The sequence below is a fragment of the Mesocricetus auratus genome, unplaced genomic scaffold (genome assembly GCF_017639785.1).
Source record: "Mesocricetus auratus isolate SY011 unplaced genomic scaffold, BCM_Maur_2.0 Super-Scaffold_100007, whole genome shotgun sequence".
Lineage (NCBI taxonomy): Eukaryota > Metazoa > Chordata > Mammalia > Rodentia > Cricetidae > Mesocricetus > Mesocricetus auratus.
In genome coordinates, this window is record NW_024429191.1 from 76,344,136 (window position 1) to 76,363,239 (window position 19,104).

Genomic DNA, 19,104 nt, shown 5'->3' on the forward strand with positions numbered 1-19,104 from the left:
TAATTTTTCATGTTAGAATAGTAACTTTGGATATAAGCATTATAGATTTGTCTTGTATAAAAATATGCCTCTCTCATTTCCTGAATTACTGACATAAATCAGTGAAAACTAGATGTCAAGAATAAAGAAAATCAGGGCTGGAGAGATGGCTCAGAGGTTAAGAGCACTGCCTGCTCTTCCAGAGGACCTGAGTTCAATTCCCAGCAACTACATGGTAGCTCACAACCATCCGTAATGAGATCTGGTGCCCTCTTCTGGTGTCCAAGCATAGAACACTATATGCATACATAATAAGAATTTTTTTAAAAAAACTTTAATAAAAAAAGAATAAAGAAAATCAACATAGATTTCATAAGTGTACCCACCTCATGTAGCTTTCCCATAGAGTAATATAACACGTCTTTTTTTTTTCTAGGCTTGCTGAGCATGATACTACACACCTTTAATTTCAGCACTCAGAAGGCAGAAGCAGGCAGATCTCAATGAGGTCAGCCAAGGATACACAAAGAGACCCTGTCTCAAAAATAAACAAATAAAACTTACAAAGTACAAAATTTACTTTAAAAGAGTACATGGGTACTTTCCATACACAGACCACTATTCTATTTTAGAGGTTTTCTTTTTAAATTATGTATTTATGGGAGGAATGGGGGTATGTAATGGTATATGTAAGTGTCCATGGAGTCCAGAAGAGGTCATTGGATCCCCTGGAGCTGGAGTTATAGGCTGTTGTAAGCTGCTCAACTGGGTACTAGAACTAGGGTCTTCTGGAAAAGCAGATAAACTCTTAACCACTGAGCTATCTCTCATGACCCACTATTCTAAGAGTCGAAATTTAACACATAAAGTTTGTAAGAATCAGTTGCAATAAGTGGAAAGTTAATAACACATTGTACATTTGGACAATGTTTTGGTTAAAGCTGAAATGAGAGGTGTCTCAGCAGTGAAGAGCACTGCCTGCTCTTCTAGAGGAGCCATGCTTGATTCCCAGCATCCAAACGCTGGCTCACTACCATCTCTAACTCCAGTTCCAGATCCAACATCCTCTTCTGGCCTCAGGGAGCACTGCATGCCTGTAGCACACAGACAGACAGACAGACAGACAGACAGACAGACAGACAGACAGACATGCAGCAAAACACCCATACACAGTTTTAACAGTTGAGACCAAACCGGGAGTCTAGACATAGTAACTGACGATGGGTGGATCTGACTCATTGAATCACATTTTTCATGTGTGTGCTATACAGATAAAATTAACAGTGACTAAAAATGAAATTCCTGACAAAGGTTGCTCCTGGACCATCTGAAACAGTCCAAATACTGACTCGGCTCAAAGGAAATAAAACTGAAAACCCTGATCTCACCCCAAATAACCATTCTGCACCCTATCTGAACCTTGGGCTCTCTACCTGCCAACCTACTCAAAACCACTACTGAGGATGGTGCCCTACTGCTAAGAAATAAACAACACACGGGGTCTTTCAGGTCCCCTAAATAGTAGTCAAGGTGGGACCACGCACGATATGGTTGACGACTCAGCTCAGTGAAGGTCCTGGGTTTGGTACCCGCATGGGGTTGGGGAAAGAACTTTGAAAAGCTGTTTTAGACCTCCCTGGTATTGACTTATCTCACATCAGCTGAGGAAAAGATCATACGCTCTTGCCTTTCGATGGGGCCCATTTTCTAAAGCAAAGTTACTTCCGAATAAATTTGCATAAGGGGGTGTCCCTCTACATCATCTCACACCCTAAGCTGAAAAATAAAGTTTCGACTTTGCTCCACGTGGGACGTTCAGGGAGCACCCTTTTGGTGCACTGAAGGCTCTTCGAGATCTTGGTTTTGTGTGACAGAAGCAATGTGTGACGCTTTGACAGATCCGGTCACGCTAGCTTTAAGTCAGACTAGGGAGTTCCCGCCCGAGCTGGGCCCTCGCTTTTAGGAAATTCTCACAAACTTCTCCCTTCCTCAGATCACCAAACGATGGCATTTTCGGGCAGCTAGGCGCCACCACGGTCCTAGGGACCCTCTGTGTTCTCACGTCAGTTCCTTTAAGCCCTAGTCTGAGGAAGTCCCTGGAAGTTTTGAGCTCGTTTCCTTTACTCTCTCTTCACACGAAAAGGCCAACTAGAGCTGGGGCGCGGGAACGCGGCACCCGACGCGAGGTGCGAAAGACTCGGCGGGTGCCGCGCTCTGCAACTGCGCATGCGCCAGGAGGCGGGGCTCGCCTTCCGCGCGCTCGCCCCGCCCCTCGTGCCAAGCCGGAACTCGCAGGCGCTCTCGGGCGCAGCCGCCCCCGTGGTAGCCACGGACCGGTAGGGGAAATGCCCTCGGCGGTTTGCTTCGCTCTGTAGAGGAGCGATGGGGAGGCGTTGGGCCTGGCCTGAGGTAGGAGGGAGCCCAGCTGCCGCTGCTAGTGCCTGAGCCATGACGCGCGCGTGGGTCCTACTCTCCGCGGTGCTCTGGTCTGTCGTAGGAGGTGGGGCTTGGCCCGCAGGCTCCTCCCCTCTGCCTGAGGTTCCCTGTCCCACCTCTCCTGCGCCACCCCTTGCCCTGCTCCCTGCTGAACCCTGGGTCCTCCAAACACTAATAAGTCAGAGGTTTTCTTCCCTCCGCAGTTGGATCGCAACGTTCTTCCTTATTCAGTAAGAAAGGCTTTGTTTACGGCACGGAAGGACACCCAGGTAATAAGTGCCTCTTCCCACGCAAGGCCTGTCCCCAGAGCTGGGGATGCCGTGCACCTGCTTAGGTCTTCCCTGGAGGGAGAAGGAAGCGAGCCAGTCTGCTCTATACTCTGCAGTTCGGAAAGTTTGCATCATCGTGTCCTCAAAGCAACGCTAGTCTTATGTCCCAGTAGTCATCGCAGATCTAGTACTGTCTTCCAAATACTTCTGCTTTGTAATGAGTGAAGCCACTTAGCGGGGTGGACGTCCCTCCGGAAGGGTCTTCTCTCCTTTTATTAATCAGCTCTACTCATTCACCAAGCCCCAGCTCCAATGTTACTCACTGTAGCTTAACTTTGCTAGTGACACAACTATTCTGAGATAACTTTGAGCCACTTCACTGTATTGCTTTTAGAAAATCTCCGCATTTAAGGCCTTTCCCTTCCCAACGCCACAACTACACCACCAAATTTTATAGACTCAGACCCTTGCAATGACTGGACCTTAAATATCTTGTGAGATCACGTACAGTCGCTGTCTTCCAATTGAGTCAGCATAGACCTCTACAGAACACCCTGGTAAGCTCCACATGGGCCAACAGGGAGTGTAGGTGAAATACAAGTTTTCAGTTTTGAAATAGCTTTTCAGTCAAGCTAACATCCTCTGGACATTAATCCCACGATCCCTTCAAACAGTTATTGGAGCTGTTTATGAATGTGTACATTGTGAGGAACTTACATTTTAATGAACTCACATTATATATAATATATATATATAATTATATAATTATATATATAATGACTGCTGACAAGGTGCAGTTTAAAGGGTTACTGTGAGTAGCAAAAATGTCTTCATTCTAAGTGACAACTAGCATCCAACGTGATACAACCACTTTTTACTTACTGAAATCCAAAAGGAACTAATTGGTATCATTGGGACAAATCAACAAGAGTGTGTTTCTCCATTTTGTGGTATAATGTAGTTACATGAAAATTTATTTTGTCACAGTGAAAATATACGTAAAGTTACATCAGAATAGCCCTGTCCTTATTTGTATGGATATTAATCGTGCTAATAAAGAAACAGTGGACCCCACCTACTTATGGATTGGGCCTAATGAAAATGCATTAACAGGTAAATTATTTTAATATAGTTTAATGATGTGAACATTGTTTTTTAAAGTGCTGTCATTGTTGAAAGGAACAAATTTAAACATTAAATTTATTTTATGTTTATATGTATTTTACTTTTTTTGGCTTCATGCATGTATGTACACTGCATGCATGCATGCCTGATGTCCTCGAAGATCAGAAGAGGGTATTGAATCCCATGGAACTAGAGTTACTAATGGTTGTGTACCATCATTTGGGTGCTAGAAATAGAACCCAGGCCCTCTGCAAATACAACCAGTGCTCTTAAACACTGGGCAATCTCTCCATCCCCAATAAATGTATTTTAACTCTAATTAACTTTGCTCAGCATTTCAACAAATTGTAATTTTTCTTGGCTTTCTGCCTTAAGTTCTTCCTATGCAAAAACTAAAGCAGATCTAAAGGACGGCACAGGCCTGTGAGTTAAACACTCAGGAGGTTGAGACTGGAGGATTACAAGTTCAAAGATAGCCTGAGCTGCTGGGTGTTAGTGGCACACGCCTTTAATCCCAGCACTCGGGAGGCAGAGGCAGGCGGATCTCTGTGAGTTCGAGGCCAGGCTAGACCGACAGCCTCCAAAACAGAGAAACCCTGTCTCGTAAAAAACCAAAAAAAAAAAAAGATAGCCTGAGCTAACCAAAGAGTTACTTCTTTGTTATTTTTTCCCTAGTATTTGGAATTGAATCCAGAGTCTCCTCTCAAGCACCCTCCAACTGTCCTACTATCCTCAGGCAGTTTTTTTCTGTACCTACCTTCCAAAGCTATTCAAAAATTTTCATAAGTACTAAAAGTTTACTCATGAAACACCAGTAATATGAGATATTCACTGTGAAATTTTTCATGTTAGAAGAATATCTTGGGGTATCAGCATTATTAATTTGTGTCTTATGTAAATACATATATACATATGCATAAATATATATATAATTTGCTGAATTGCTGACATAAATCAGTCAAAGCTAGAACCATGAAATAAATTAACATAGATTTTACAAGAATACCCAGCTTGGCTGGCGAGATGACTCAGAAGTTAAGATCACTTGTTACTCTTCAAGAGGTCCTGAGTTCAATTCCCAGCAATCACATGGTGACTCACAGTCATCCGTAATGCAATCTGATAGCCACTGTATGCAAAATAATTAAATCTTCAAAAGAAAAAAAAAGATTACCCGGCTTACATAGCTTTTCCATAGAGGAATATGACAATTAGGATTTTTTCTGGGCTAGTGAGCATAGTGCTACACTCCTTTAATTCCAGCACTCAGAAGGCAGAGGCAGGCAGATCTCTGAGTTCCAGGACAGCCAGGGCTATACAGTGAGACCCTGTCTTAAAAAGAATTTTATTGAGTTCTTGAAGTTGAAATAGTCTATTATTTTGATTTTTTGACATGTGTTTATAGCTCTGATTTTACTGAATAATGTTTAAGTCACCTGTTAAGTAACCAAGTAATTTTCTCTTTCTGACTAGGGAATAGCCGAGTAAACATGACAAACACAGGAAAACTGGTGGTGAAAGATTTTTTGGAGTCATTATCTGGACTTTACACATGTACTCTTTCCTTTAAGACTATCAAAGCAGAAACCCAAGAAGAAACAACAATAAAGAAAAGATATGACTTTATGATCTTTGGTAACAATATATTTATATAATTATAATAATTATACAAGCACATGAGCCATCTCTCTAGTCTCCCCAAAACATTCTTACATTTTAAGATTTAATATGTGTATATGTATGTGTGTGGGCATGTGTATGTGTGTGGGCATGTGCATATGAGTGCAGGGACCAGCAGAGTCCAGAAAAAGACATTTGGTGACCCGGAGATGGAATTGTAGGCAGGTATGAGCCACCTGATACAGGTACTGGGCACCACAGCTCTTAACTACTGAGCTATGTCTCCAGCTCCAATGTTTTCTTGATACTATTAACTTATCCATGCTGTGACTCCACAGAAGCCATTTCTACTAAGTAGACAGATACCAAATGACAATGACTTTTTCCATTAAAATTATTAGTTTTATGTATTTTGTAAAGACTTATGAAGTATTGCAGTAGATAAGTAAAATTTCTAAACTTGATTTTCAAGATTAATGATCTTTAATATTGCATTTTTGAAATTTTTGAATAGCAGAAATTAATGCAAGGCACAATTGTTTTTATTCTCACCTTTTTCCAAAGCCTATAGGGAACCTGACTATTCTTATCACATGGCTGTGCGTTTCACCACAAAGTCTTGTATAGGAAGATATAATGACCTGCTCTTTAGAGTGCTGAAGAAAATCTTGGATAATTTAATCTCTGATTTGTTGTGCCATGTCATAGAACCGTCATATAAGTGCCATTCTGTTAAAATTCCAGACCGTGACTTCGTGTATGAGCTATTCATAGCCTTTCAAGGTGAAACAATTTTACAACATTAACTTTATGACTTTAGTAGAAAACCATGATAAAATTAATTGCCATGTAAATATGAGAGGTCTCATAAATAACAGGTTTGAAGTATTCGATAAGCACTAATGTATACTGTTGACTGGTTGTGGTTTAAAAGTCAGCAGATGAGCCGGGCGTTGGTGATGCACGCCTTTATTCCCAGCACTCGGGAGGCAGAGGCAGGCGGATCTCTGTGAGTTTGAGGCCACCCTGGTCTACAGAGCTAGTTCCAGGACAGCCTCCACAATAATATAGAGAAACCCTGTCTCAAAAAACAAAAAACAAAGTCAGCAGACTAGTCATTTACTTTAAAATATATTTATCATTTAAAGTCAGTATCATTTTATTAGCATAATCTTTAACTATGCAATTTTAGGAATGATGTTTTATTGTTTTTTGGTTTTTGGTTTTTTTTGAGGACTTAAGAGGGAGTAACCAAACCCAGTCTGTTTCCATTTTCAAGTCTTGTAGTTACTTTCATTAGCCCCCAGATGGAGTAAAGTCACATTGCATGGGTTATTCAAACTGTATGCCTAACTTTACATAGCTGGGTTAAACATACATATGCCTGCATATCAACTAAAGCATATGGGACTTTGCTGAAGTGTTCGACACTTTTTAGAAGCTTGTGTGTACCTGTCATGTTTTCCTCTCCAGTGAATCCTTTTGCACCAGGCTGGAAAAGTGTGTGCAACGACTCTTTAGACTGTGAAGACGCCACTAATCATAACATCCTCAAGGTGAGCTCTCATCCTGAGGGAAAGCACTGAGTAACCTAGAAAGCTCTTGGTAAACACTTTGTCTTATTAATAGGAGTTTCAGGTCATCTTCAGATACACAGTGAGTTCAGTGCCAGCCTGAGCTACATGAAAACCTATCTCAAAAGAAAAACAATTTTTCAAGAATCCACTTCAGGTTGTCCTCTGACTTCCACATGCCATGGTATGCATGCACCCACATATGTATACCTACACCTGAGCACATGTGTACACAACACATACACACACACAATATATATATATATATACAGAGAGAGTGAATATATGTATATATATATATACACACACATATATGAAACACAATACTACACTAGTTTTTTTAAGAATAATTTATTCTAAATTTTTAAAATAATGTTTGTGACCTGGCAGTGCTGATGCATACTTTAATCCCAGCACTTGGGAAGCAGAGGCAGGCAGATTTCTGTGAGTTCAGAGACGAGTTCTGTGTCTACAGAGCTAATCCAGGACAGCTAGGGCTACACAAAAGAAACCCTATCTCAAAAAAATTGTTTGTTTGTGTGTTACACACCTGTAGCACACATGTGAAGGTCAGAAGATAACTGGCAGAAATTGGTTCTCTCTATCATCTGTGTTGGTCCTAGGAATCAGATCAAGACATCTGGTTTCTTGGCAGGCACATTTACCACTGAGCCATCTCACCAGCCTGCTTCCATCTTTTAAACAGAGATTGCTGCTATGTCAGTATGTATTTCTCATAATAGTAGCTGTGGTGGTGTGAAAGAAAATGACCCCCAAAGAGAGTGGCACTGTTAGGAGGTGTGGCCTTGTTGGAGGAAGTATGTCACTGTGGGAGTGGGCTTTAAGGTCTCCTGTGCTCAAGCTAATCTCAGTGTCACAGTCTACTTCCTGTTGCCTGCAATAGGTAGGATTCTCAGCTACTTCTCCAACACCATATCCCACCAATATGGTAATGGATTGAACCTCTAAAACTGTAAGTGTGCCATTGTCATGTGGGAATCAAGATTCACTACCACTGATCCACGCTGGGCACTTGCTGCTTGGCAGAGCGGCTTGACTAGGAGCTGAAGAGTTGGCTGGGAGATGGGAGCTGTGGGAGCTAGCACTCATGCTGGGCACTGCTAAATTATGGCAGTGCCAGGCAAATACCTACACCTCCTACACCTCCAGCATAAACAGCCTAACCACGGTGTGGCCGCTGTAGGTCAGTGAATTTGCCCACTAGACAAATAATCTCACTCCTGACACCAGATGTACTGTGGGGATCAAGATTCACTAGACCCAGCACATGTTAAAGGAGGTTTATTCGGAGAGATAACACTTACACAAGAGGCTGGTGGCTACCACAGCTTCCAGCTCCAAGAATCCTCCCAGGCTGTTTCCCAGACAGCAACAGGAGAGCTTGCCTAAATCCTCCCTTCCCTACTCACCTGTGACCTCACCCAAATGGGCGTGGTCAGCACCACAGGTTCGTAGTTAGATCTCTGGTTACAAGCCATAGCAATTGAATGTTTTCCTTTATAAGAGTTGTTGTGGTCATAGTGTCTCTTCACAGCATTTAAAACCCTAACCAAGACAGTACCTCTAGAATATCAGATAGCTCCCCAGGCTCATATTATGTATTTTATTTACACCAGAATGGTGGATCCCTGATCTTCATTTTCTAAATGGTTAAGCATCAGCCTGAAGGAAAACCTCACAATCAAGTTCCCATAGGTTAAATCTGTGGTGCTTACAGTCACATTTATAGTTGTTCACCCCACTGCTGGCTCCAGAAGCTGAGAGAATAGTCAGAAAAAGGGCCTTAATTCAGGCCTGGTGACACATGCCTTTATTCCTAGCACTCAGGAGGCAGAGATGGGTAGATCTCTGAGTTTGAGGCCAGCAAAGTCTACAGAGTTGAGTTCCAGGACAGCCAGAGCTACACAGAGAAACTTTGTCTTGGAAAGACAGCAGCACCAAAAAAAGTGTTTTCACTCTCCTGTCTTGTTCCAAGTCTATGCCTGTAATGTGATGTAATAAGTACTCATTTAGACTTAGTTATTATTATAGTTTGTCCCAAAGCCAGATTCATATAATTAGCTTGTAATGCTGATTAAATCTTTGATTTCCATTTTACTTTGCCCTTTTAAAAATTTTATTTATGTGTTTAATGTATTTTGGTTTTTGCCTACATCTATGCCTTGTGCCATATGTATACCTATTGCCTGAGGAGGCCAAAAAAGGGCACAGGATCATCTGGAACTGGAGTTATAGGCAGTTGTGAGCTGTAATTTGGGTGCTGGGGATTGAATTTAGATCCTCTTGAAGACTGTGCTCTTAACTGCTGAGCCATCTCTCCAGCACTTTGACTTGTTTTTTTTATGATCATAGAAAGTTAGAGATCATGTTTAATCTATGTGTGAAAAAGATGTTATAAACAAATCAAAGCAGGTGTTAGTGTGTGTGTGTGTGTGTGTGTGTGTGTGTGTGTGTGTGTGTGTGTGTGTGTGTGTGTGTGCTACAGTACCACTTCAGGTGTCAATCTCAGGAAAACTATCTCCTAATTTGATTTGAGATAGGGTCTCTTCCTGATTAGGCTAGACTGTCTTTCCAGCATGCTCCAGGAATCCTCTACCTTCCCTACACTGGAATTGCAGGCAAGGAAAGTGCTTGACCAACTGAGCCATCCTAGAGCAAGTTTTTATAACTGCTTTCCTTAACCACTTTGTTATAAATTAACAATAATTAGTAAAGTCAAAACTAGACTAATTTTAGGTTTTAACATAGATTTTTCAAGATTTCATCTAATTCATGAGCAAGAACTATTTTTGCTACATTTTATGCCCTGTGATTCATGAGAAGGAGTTCGGTTTTTAAATTAATCATTGTAATTTTCTCTGGTATTTCTAAATCTTAGGCAAGAGATCGGATAGAAGAATTTTTTCGGAGCCAAGCATACATTTTGTACCATCACTTTAATGAAACTGTACCAGCTATGCATTTTGTGGACCACAGTTTTCAAGTAGTGCGTATAGATAACTGTCGACCAGGCTTTGGGAAAAATGAAGGTCTCCACAGCAATTGTGCTACCTGTTGCGGTAATTATAAAATATAAGTACCTAAATGTCTGTATATTCCAGTGAAAGGATGAATAACTCACCTAGGGTTCTTTTCATTGATCCTTTCATAGAAAAGAGAAGTAAAAAAACTTGAAAGCCCAAATTTCTAAATACAGTCATCCTAATGTATATTCTTTGAACTGTTGTCTCTTATATTACAAAGCATTTCCATAGTGTTCTGACATAGAACTGTAGAAACTGCAGACAGGCACTTATAAATGAAGCACCAAGAAGTCCTGCAAATACTAATAGAAGGGAAAATGCGGTATTCTAACTCTCCCCTGTGGCAGGCTTTCATGGACACTGGCCCCTACATCATGACACGGAGATTTATTACTAGTTATGAATGCCCAACCTTAGTTTAGGCTTCTCCCACTAGCTTTTTTCTCTTCATCTATGTTTTGCTTCAGCACTTTTTACCTTTCTTTCTGACTGGCCCTGGGCTCTCTCTTCATTCTCTCCTTAGCCTAGATTCCTCCTACATATTCTTTGCCTACCAGCCCCGCCTATCACTCTACTGCTTAACTATTGGTCATTCAGCTTTTTTCTTTCTTTCTTTCTTTTTTTTCATGAGACAGGGTTTCTCTGTATTGTTTTGGAGGCTGTCAGACCAGCCCGGCCTCGAACTCACAGAGATCCGCCTGCCTCTGCCTCCCCAGTGCTGGGATTAAAGGCATGTGCCACCACCGCCCGGTGGTCATTCAGCTTTTTATTAGACCAGTTCGGTGCCTTAGGCAGGCAAAGCAACACATCTTTACATTGTTAAACAATTGTAGCATAAATAAATGTAACATACTTGTGGGGACCCCAGACCTTGAGCAGAGACCCACTTCCCCATCAGCCTGGGAGTAGGCAGCTGTAAGACAATGTTTACTAAAATCATGTTTACTAAAAACAATACAATGTCCGGGGCAATAAGTTCCTGAAAAGGGCTGGCCCATGGGAACTGCCCTGACCTCTACCTTTTCCAAAGACTAACCCGCCTCTTCTGACACGCCCAAGTCAGTTTCTGGTGTCAGAGCAGAACCAGCCAGGGATAAGGAGAGAGCAGAAGCTTTTCTGGAGGGAGGCCTTTCTTGGGAAGTTTTCTTGAGCCTTTTGGGGGCCTGCTTAAAGTTTTCTTTACACTGTTGAACGAGTCTCTGTGTTGTCAATCCCCGGCACCCTCCGCACATTCTCGGACACAGGCTACACAGCGGGCGCAGCACATACTTTCCATAGTTAAAGTAATATTCCACAACACTCCATGTTTTTAAGATTATCACATTACAAAGTTTGAGGTAATCTTCACAACTTAATTGGCTACACAGGTGTATGTATCCTTTGTAGAAAAGGTGTAATATTGAAGATGCTTTTGTATTGCTGATATGAGGTATCTCTGAACTATACTCACTGATGGATGGCCTGCATTTTCCTTTGCAGTGGTCTGCAGTCCTGGAACATTCAGTCCTGATGTCGATGTCACCTGTCAGATCTGTGTTTCTGTCCATACATACGGAGCTAAATCTTGCCCATAAACTTCAAGACCAGAGATGAAAGCATGGTTACTTGCCCCTGAAGGTGGGGACAAAGATTTGTTCACATCTGAGAGCGTCATAGATGCCTCCAGAAAGTAAGATCAGTAAGAGCAAAAATCTGGGGTTGTGCATTTTAGAAACAGCAACAGAAAAGAGTTGACATGGCTTTTCGAAGAAGGAATTTCCTTCAGTACCTCCAGTGTACCAGGGGGAAGTTAAGTGTTAGTGGATGCTTTAAATGAAATATGTTCTATTATCTAGAAACTAAAACATGCTTTGTACCCGATACTATATTAAGATCAAAAAGAGTAGCAAAGTATGGTATAATAAAAAATTTCTATTTTCCATATATTAATTTGTTTGAAATGACTTTTATCAAGACATACATAATATACTTTTTAATCTTGTTTTGTAGTGCCAAGCAGTAGTGGAGCGTGCCTTTAATCCCAGCATTCAGGAGCCACAGGCAGGCAGATCTGTGAGTTCGAGGCCAGCCAGGTCTATAGCTTGGGTTCCAGAATGGCCAGGGCTACACAGAGAAACACTGTTTTGAAAACAAAATAAAATAGACTTATTTTATGTGTATAGTTGTTTTGCCAGCATATATATCCATGTACCACATATGTTCTTGGTACCTTCAGAGACAATAAGGCATTAGATCCCCTAGAACTGAAGTACAGAAGGTTGTGAATACTCATGTGGGTGCTGGGAATCAAACCCAGGTGCTCTGGAAGGATGGTCAATACTCTTAACCACTGAGCCATTTCTCCAGCACCCACAGGACTTTTGAAATTAGAACTAAACAAGTGACTCTAGTCCCTTTGATTTTATTTTTTAACAATTAATAGAATCATGTTTGGCATAGGCTTAGGTTTACAGAAAATAAAACAAGTGATATACAGCTCCACATATCCCTCCATGTACGCGTGACTGTAATACATGGTTCACATTAAGGTTTCATTCTTCATGTTACAGGTTTGGGCAAAGGCATAGTGATGTGTTTACCATTTGGTTTAATATAAAATTATTTTACCACACTAAAAATCCACCATGCTTCATTTGATCCTCTCTGCTCCCTCCCTCCATCCTGAGTCCTTGGCAACTCCTCCTCAGCATCTTCTTTTTTTGTTTTATTTTTGGTGTGGTTTGTTTTTTGGGACATGATTTCTCTGTGTAACAACCCTGGCTGTCTGGAACTCACTTTGCAGACCAGGCTGACCTCAAACTCACAGAGATCCGCCTGCCTCTGACTCCCGAGTGCTAGGATTAAAGGCGTGTGCCACCACGGCCTGGCCCATCTTATTGTCTTTATAGTTTTACCTTTTCCTAAGTGTCATGTAGTTGGGATTATACATTGCATTGCCTCTTCAAATTGGCTTCTTTTCACTCGGTACCATGTATTTTAGGTTCCTTTATGTCTTCTTATGACCTGATAGCTCATTTTTATTGCTACGTAATTTCTTCCATAACATAAATACAGCTGCCATGAACATCTGTGTGCAAATTTTTGTGTGGACATAGTTTTCAGCTCAGTTGAGTTAATACTTAGAAATGTGGTTGCTGGTAAGATGGTATGACATGTCCAGTTTTGTAAGAGACAAGCATACTGCCAACCAAAGTCGTTTACCATTTCATGGTCATGTTCCTTTTCACCAGCATTTGCTACTGTCAGTCTGGGGGTAGGGAATGACTACTCTAATGGGGGTAGGGAATGACTACTCTAACATGGAGACAGGATATTTCTTTTTTTGTTTTAATTCCCAAATTCTGTCAAGCCTCCTGGTGTCTTTTCCTATGGTCACTTGCTATCTGTTTGTGATTGTTGGTCATTCTTTGGTGTCTGATTTTTTTTTGCCATTTCTTAATTGAATTCTCTGTCTTCCTGTTGAGTTCTAGAATTTCTTTGTATATTCTGTGTGCAGAGTTTTAGATGCTTTTACAAAAACTTTTGCTCCTTCTGGAATATGTTGTTTCGTTCTTTCACACTTGGCTCACAGAGCATAATTTTTCATTTTAATAAATCTCTGCTTCACTGTCCATTGTCTGTCCTTTAGTCAGTACTGTGCCATCTTGACTCGTGGGTACCAGTCACAGTCTAATAGGAATAGTGTTCTCCACTATTAATAATTCTGCACTAATTAATATGGTCATATGATATTCCTTTAGCCTGTTAATGTGATGAATTACATTAATTCAGAAGGATTACCATAAGTTAAAGACTACACGTGCATTCCATGGTGACCTGTGCTGCATACAGCATGATACTCTTGTTTCAAACCTTCTCCCAACAGAATTTTCAAATGTTGGATCAGATTTGTGTATTTGACTAAACCCTTCCTAGTCATTGTGTATAAATTTTTCTCTGAACACTTTATCTTTCCCAAAACACACTAGCATTATGGGTTTTGGAAGAATTTCGGCTTGTTTTGATTCATTGTTGTTTGTTGTTTGTTTGGTTTGGTTTGGGTTAGTATGCATTTGTTTGGCAATGCTAGGGATGGAATCCAAGGCCTCATATGCACTAGGTGTGGTGGTTTGAAGGAAAATGACTCCTAAAGAGAGTGGCATTATTAGGAGGTGTGACTTTGTTGGAGGAAATGTGTTACTGTGGGGGGGGCTTTGAGGCTTTGAGGTCTCCTATGCTCAAGCTATACCCAGTGTCACAGTCTACTTCCTGTTGTCTATTTCCTGTTTCCTCCTCCTCCACCACCACGTCTGTCTGCATACCTCCACATCCCACCATAACAATAATGGACTAAGGCTATGAAACTGTAAGCCACCCCAATTAAATGAGGAAGGGAGGGAGAGGGAGAGAACTCTAAAAATCTAAAATCTCAGTTTGAGCCTTTTCCTCTTACCAGATTCTTTTTTGCTGCCTCCCAAACAAACTACATTCATTCCTCATGTGTAGAATCCCTCCATTCCTCCCTCCTTCTTTCCCTCCTTCCCTTTCTTTCTTTCTTTTTAGCCCAGACTGGCCTTGGAGTCACTGTAGTCTTCCTGCCTCAGCCTTCTGGTTGATAGGATTACAAAATTACAGCCACCACACCCATTTCCCTTGTGCTCTTGCGTTTACTTAGAGTAGTACTGCCCACCCATCACTTTCTTCCATGTCCCCCTTCCATTGTTGATTTTATCACCCTAATCCCAAATAAACACACAGATGCTATATTAAAAAACTGTTGGCCAGTGGCTAGGGCTTCCTATTGGCTAGCTCTGTCTTATTTACCCATTTCTATTCATCTAAGTATTTCCACGTGGTCTTGGCTTACCAGAGAAGGGTTCATAGCTGTTACTCCTTCCTCTGCTACATGGTGTCTCTTTATGTCAGGCTCCCTTTGCCTACCTTTCCCAGAATTATTGTCTCCTAGTCCCGCCTATCTTCCTGTCTCTATTGTCCAAACAGTGTTTTATTCATCAACAAATAATAGAAACATATATACAGAAGGACATCCCCCATTACCTATCATCCCAGCACTTGAAAGGAACAAGCAGGAAGATTGCAGTGAGGCTGAGGCCAACCTGAGCTATACAGTGAGCTGCAGGCCAGCCTGTAATTCCTATTAAATAATAAACATCCTCATGCTGGCTTAGAGTCTTCTTTGTTGGAGTTTGTGTGTGCATGTATGTAAGTGTTGTGAGGGGGTGTTCATGTGCCTTCTGGTACACGTATGTATGCATGCTTTCAGATACCAGAAGCAAGCCTCACATACTGTTCTTTCTACTACCTACCTTGGGTCCTTTTGTTTTGTTTTGTTGTATTGTGTTGTGTTTGAACCACATCTTCTCACTAGGACCTGGGACTTGTCAATTCAACTAGACTGGCTGGCTAGGGATCCTCTTGTCTCCATTTCTCTGGCACTGGGATTACAAGCACATGCCACCACACCCAGCTATATATTTATAGATATTTGTTTACTTGGTTTTCTTTTTATCTGTGTGTGCTTGCACATGTCAGTATGGATGCTCCAGAAGCTGTAAGAGGATGCTCTTTGTCTCCTCTGGAAGTGACTGACAGGCAGTTGTGAGTTGGTCAGCATAGGTTCTAGGAACCAAACTGCAACCCTCTACAATAGTAACAAATGCTCCTAACCACTCCGCTGTCTCCCCAGCTGTCATCACCCAGCTTTCTTAAATGGGTTCTGGCCACCAGACTAGGATACTCTTACTTGACTAGCAAACCCTTTACCTACTCATACATCTCCTTAATAATCTTTTGTGGTGATATATCATTTATGACTTTTAAAGATTTCTTGAAGTGTCAGAAAGCAAAGCCAGCCACATTAGTTAGTTATAGAAGCTAGGCAGTGGTGGCACACGCCTTTAATCCAGGACTCAGGAGACAGTCAGATGGATGTCTCTGAGTTCAAGGCCACCCTGACCTACACAAGAGTGAAGAGTAACAGAGCCCACACCTTTGAGTCCAGCACTAGAGAGGTGGAGATAGGAGGATATGGCTGGGTGGATAAAGGAATAGAAGCAGCAGGAGACAGGAATTCAGAGCTTTTGCCTCTGAGGATTCATGGAGACAGGAGTCACCCCTTTCAGTCTGAGGTAGAGGCAACAGCTAGTGGCTGACTGTTTTGCTGCTTCTCTGATCTTCAGCTTGAAGCTTGAACCTCAGTATCTGTCTCTGGGTCTTTTGTTTTTCATGTTACAATCTTTGTTTTTCGTGATGTTATTTTATCTTTTGAGACATGGTCTCACATAGCACAAGCTAGCTTCCGACTTGTAACTAAGGATAACTTTGATTCCCTAAACCTCTTTCCTCTGTCTCCTAAGTGTGTGTGTCTCCATGCCAGGCCTGAATCCCCCTGCTTTGAGAGTTGTAATGAATTAAATTAGCAACTGAGGTCTGCATCCAGAAGTAAACTTTTGGTTCCCTTGCTCACTGTTTATTTTGAGCTTTGAAACTGTTTTCTGGTTGTTTACTGACTCAGATTCTCTCACCCACAACACCCTAATCAAAAATAACCTATTTAAATATAATACAGCAAAATATGAAGGGCATGTTGCATAGTAAAACAGTCAGTAATTAAGTTCAGTGACTGTCATCTTCTCTTTTCATTAGCATAAAAAGGTCCTGAAATGGCAACAAAGTTACATCTTCACATTATTCAATAAAAACAGATAACATAACATCATCCTCACAGTATAGTGTTGGGAAAGTCCCAGCCCTCTTTCATCTTGAGTCTGTAAGGGTCCCTTTGTAGGGCTTACAAGTCTAATGTCACATAACTGTTATCTACCAAATGTCACTGTTACATAATGTTTTGTACTTTGTACACTGGTAGAGGAACATTGAGATCCCATTTGTCTGCTCTAATACCCATCTGACTGTGTGCAGTGTTAAAAAGTGTAAGCTTTAATTGTGGGAGTTTTGCCTTTCTGCCTTGTGGTTGCTGTTGCTTGAAACCACTAAAAACATTAGTGCATTTACTTAATTCAAATAATACACTTTAGTAAAATTTTCTGACCATATGCAAAATACCATTGATATAAAAGAAAATTACTTATCATACAAACTTTGAAGAATACAAACCTAAAGAACATAATTTCAGGCTGAGACAACTCAGCTGCTCTTGCAGAGGACCCAGGTTCAATTCCCAGAACCCACATGGTAGCTCACAAACATCCGTAACTCCAGTTCCAGAGCATTGCAAGTGATTAACAGTCTGGTGGTCTGCACTATCTGTTGTCCAGGCCATATAAACTCTATAACCTCAGAGCCATCTCTCCAACCCCCTCCCTGAAGTGTTATAATCTGAACTAAGTTTTCAATCTCACCTCTTCAGGACACCTGCAGAGACCCCTCTCCCAGGTTAGTATTTCTGTGATGAATCATCATTACCAAAAGCACCTTAGGGAGGAAAGGGTTTATTTCACTCACAGTTTCATCTAACAGTTCAGCATCAAAAGCTGGGGGCAGCAGTGATGCAGAGGCTGAGGAGGAGTGCTGTTTACTGGGTTGCTCCCAATGGCTTGCTCAGCCTGCTTTCTTATAGAACCCAGAATTAACAAGCCAGGGGTGGCACCCACAATGGGCTGGGCCCTCCCATATCAATAAGGAAATGCTCTACAGTCTTGCCAACAGCCTGATCCTATGGAGCTATTTTCTCAGTTGAGACTCCATCCTCTCTGATGACTCTAGCTTGTCAAGTTGTCATAAAGCTAGCCAGCACATCCAGTAAACATCAAGCTACCTACCACCAAAATAAAGACAGCTCTTCCATGTGTAATCAGCTGTTATGGAAGTTGGTTGCAGTAGCTTGTGTTACGTGGAAGTTCTCGTTGGCTCCTGGCTTAGGGGCTGTCGGTCCACTGTAGTAGGGAAGGTGGAGCAGCTGGAGTAGCCCCAGCACAGGGCAGCAGACATTTGCTGAGTGGCTCGTGCACGTTTTGTGGGATCAGGAAGCACAGACTGGAAACAGGGTTAAGCTGTCACCCCACGGCCCTACCCCATGTGGCCTTTATCAGGACCTAGGCCCTCCATCCCAGCACTTCTGCAGCCTCCAAACCAGTGCTTCCAACTGAAGATGAGGCTTCCAAACACACGAACATATGGGACATTTTATGTACAAACTATAAAAAATAATGCTGTTGAAATCCCTCATGTGTTTTTCTAGTGGCTCATTTGTTGCTGGCCTGTGCTGGCCTTCATTCACATCCTAGATGTCCTAGATGGCAGTCTCTGTAGGGGCTCTGTGCTGCCTCTACCCCACTCGTGATATGTTGTGATGAAACTGCAGTTCTTATGTTACTGTACTTACAGTTTTGCCTTTTACAGGTTGATTCAAAGTGCTCTGGAGCTAGCACTGTGTGAAGGGATGGACTTTCGGTCATTACCTCTGTGGTTGGCCCATTGTCCACTAATCTTCAGTCATTATTCCCTCATGTATCAGATGTCCTTGTACACATGGGATCCATTTCTGAGGCATCTCATCTATTTTTGTTTTTGTCTACAGCAGCCCCAACGTCACACTGAAACGTTACACGTTTTATAGTCAGGCTTAATCTAGGGGAACAAGGTTTCCTACCTTGTTCTTTTTTAAGAATATCATGGCTGGGGTTGGAGAGGTGACTCAGCTGTTAAGAGCACTTACTGCTCTTGAAGGAGACTTGGGTTCAATTCACAGGAGACCTGGGTTCAGCTGGAAGAACCCATATCAGGCATCCCACAACCTCCTGTAACACCAGTACCAAGGAATGCAACACCCCCTTCTGGCCTCCATAGGTACTGCACATACATGGTACACCTGAGCTCATACAGGCACACACACACACATACACAAAAATAAAAATAAATAAATCAGTATTCTTTTTAAATATCATGGCTGGTTTTAATCCTTTGTATTATGAAATCAGACAGACAATCATTGAGATTTTACTGATCTGTAAATTACTGTGAGAAAAATCAGCATTCTTTTTTTTTTTTTGGTTTTACGAGACAGGGTTAAAAATCAGCATTCTTACAATATTATGT

The 19,104-nt window shown here is 41.7% G+C and overlaps 1 protein-coding gene across 4 annotated transcripts; it reads left to right on the top strand.

Moving 5' to 3' along the window:
• The first annotated feature begins 2,236 nt into the window (after window positions 1-2,236).
• Zpbp2 (zona pellucida binding protein 2) lies at window positions 2,237-11,970 on the top strand. 4 transcript variants are annotated; one of them, XM_013117604.3, is made up of 8 exons: window positions 2,237-2,315; window positions 2,619-2,684; window positions 3,672-3,797; window positions 5,283-5,444; window positions 5,994-6,212; window positions 6,903-6,985; window positions 9,903-10,083; window positions 11,527-11,970. In XM_013117604.3, exons 3-8 carry the CDS (start codon window positions 3,719-3,721, stop codon window positions 11,619-11,621), a joined length of 819 nt encoding a protein of 272 aa, XP_012973058.1. In that variant the 5' UTR covers window positions 2,237-2,315; window positions 2,619-2,684; window positions 3,672-3,718; the 3' UTR covers window positions 11,622-11,970. The 4 variants fall into 4 exon arrangements, with proteins under 4 accessions (XP_012973058.1, XP_021086238.1, XP_005075999.1 ...); XM_021230579.2 differs by having other exon boundaries at window positions 2,259-2,388; XM_005075940.4 differs by having other exon boundaries at window positions 2,267-2,479.
• The last annotated feature ends 7,134 nt before the right edge of the window (window positions 11,971-19,104 follow it).

Coding starts and splice junctions, on each gene's coding strand:
- Zpbp2 (XM_005075940.4), top strand. CDS start 2,428: ATGACGCGCGCGTGGGTCCTACTCTCCGCGGTGCTCTGGTCTGTCGTA. Junction 6,213..6,902: donor GCTATTCATAGCCTTTCAAG/GTGAAACAATTT, acceptor TTTCCTCTCCAG/TGAATCCTTTTGCACCAGGC. Junction 10,084..11,526: donor CAATTGTGCTACCTGTTGCG/GTAATTATAAAA, acceptor TTTCCTTTGCAG/TGGTCTGCAGTCCTGGAACA.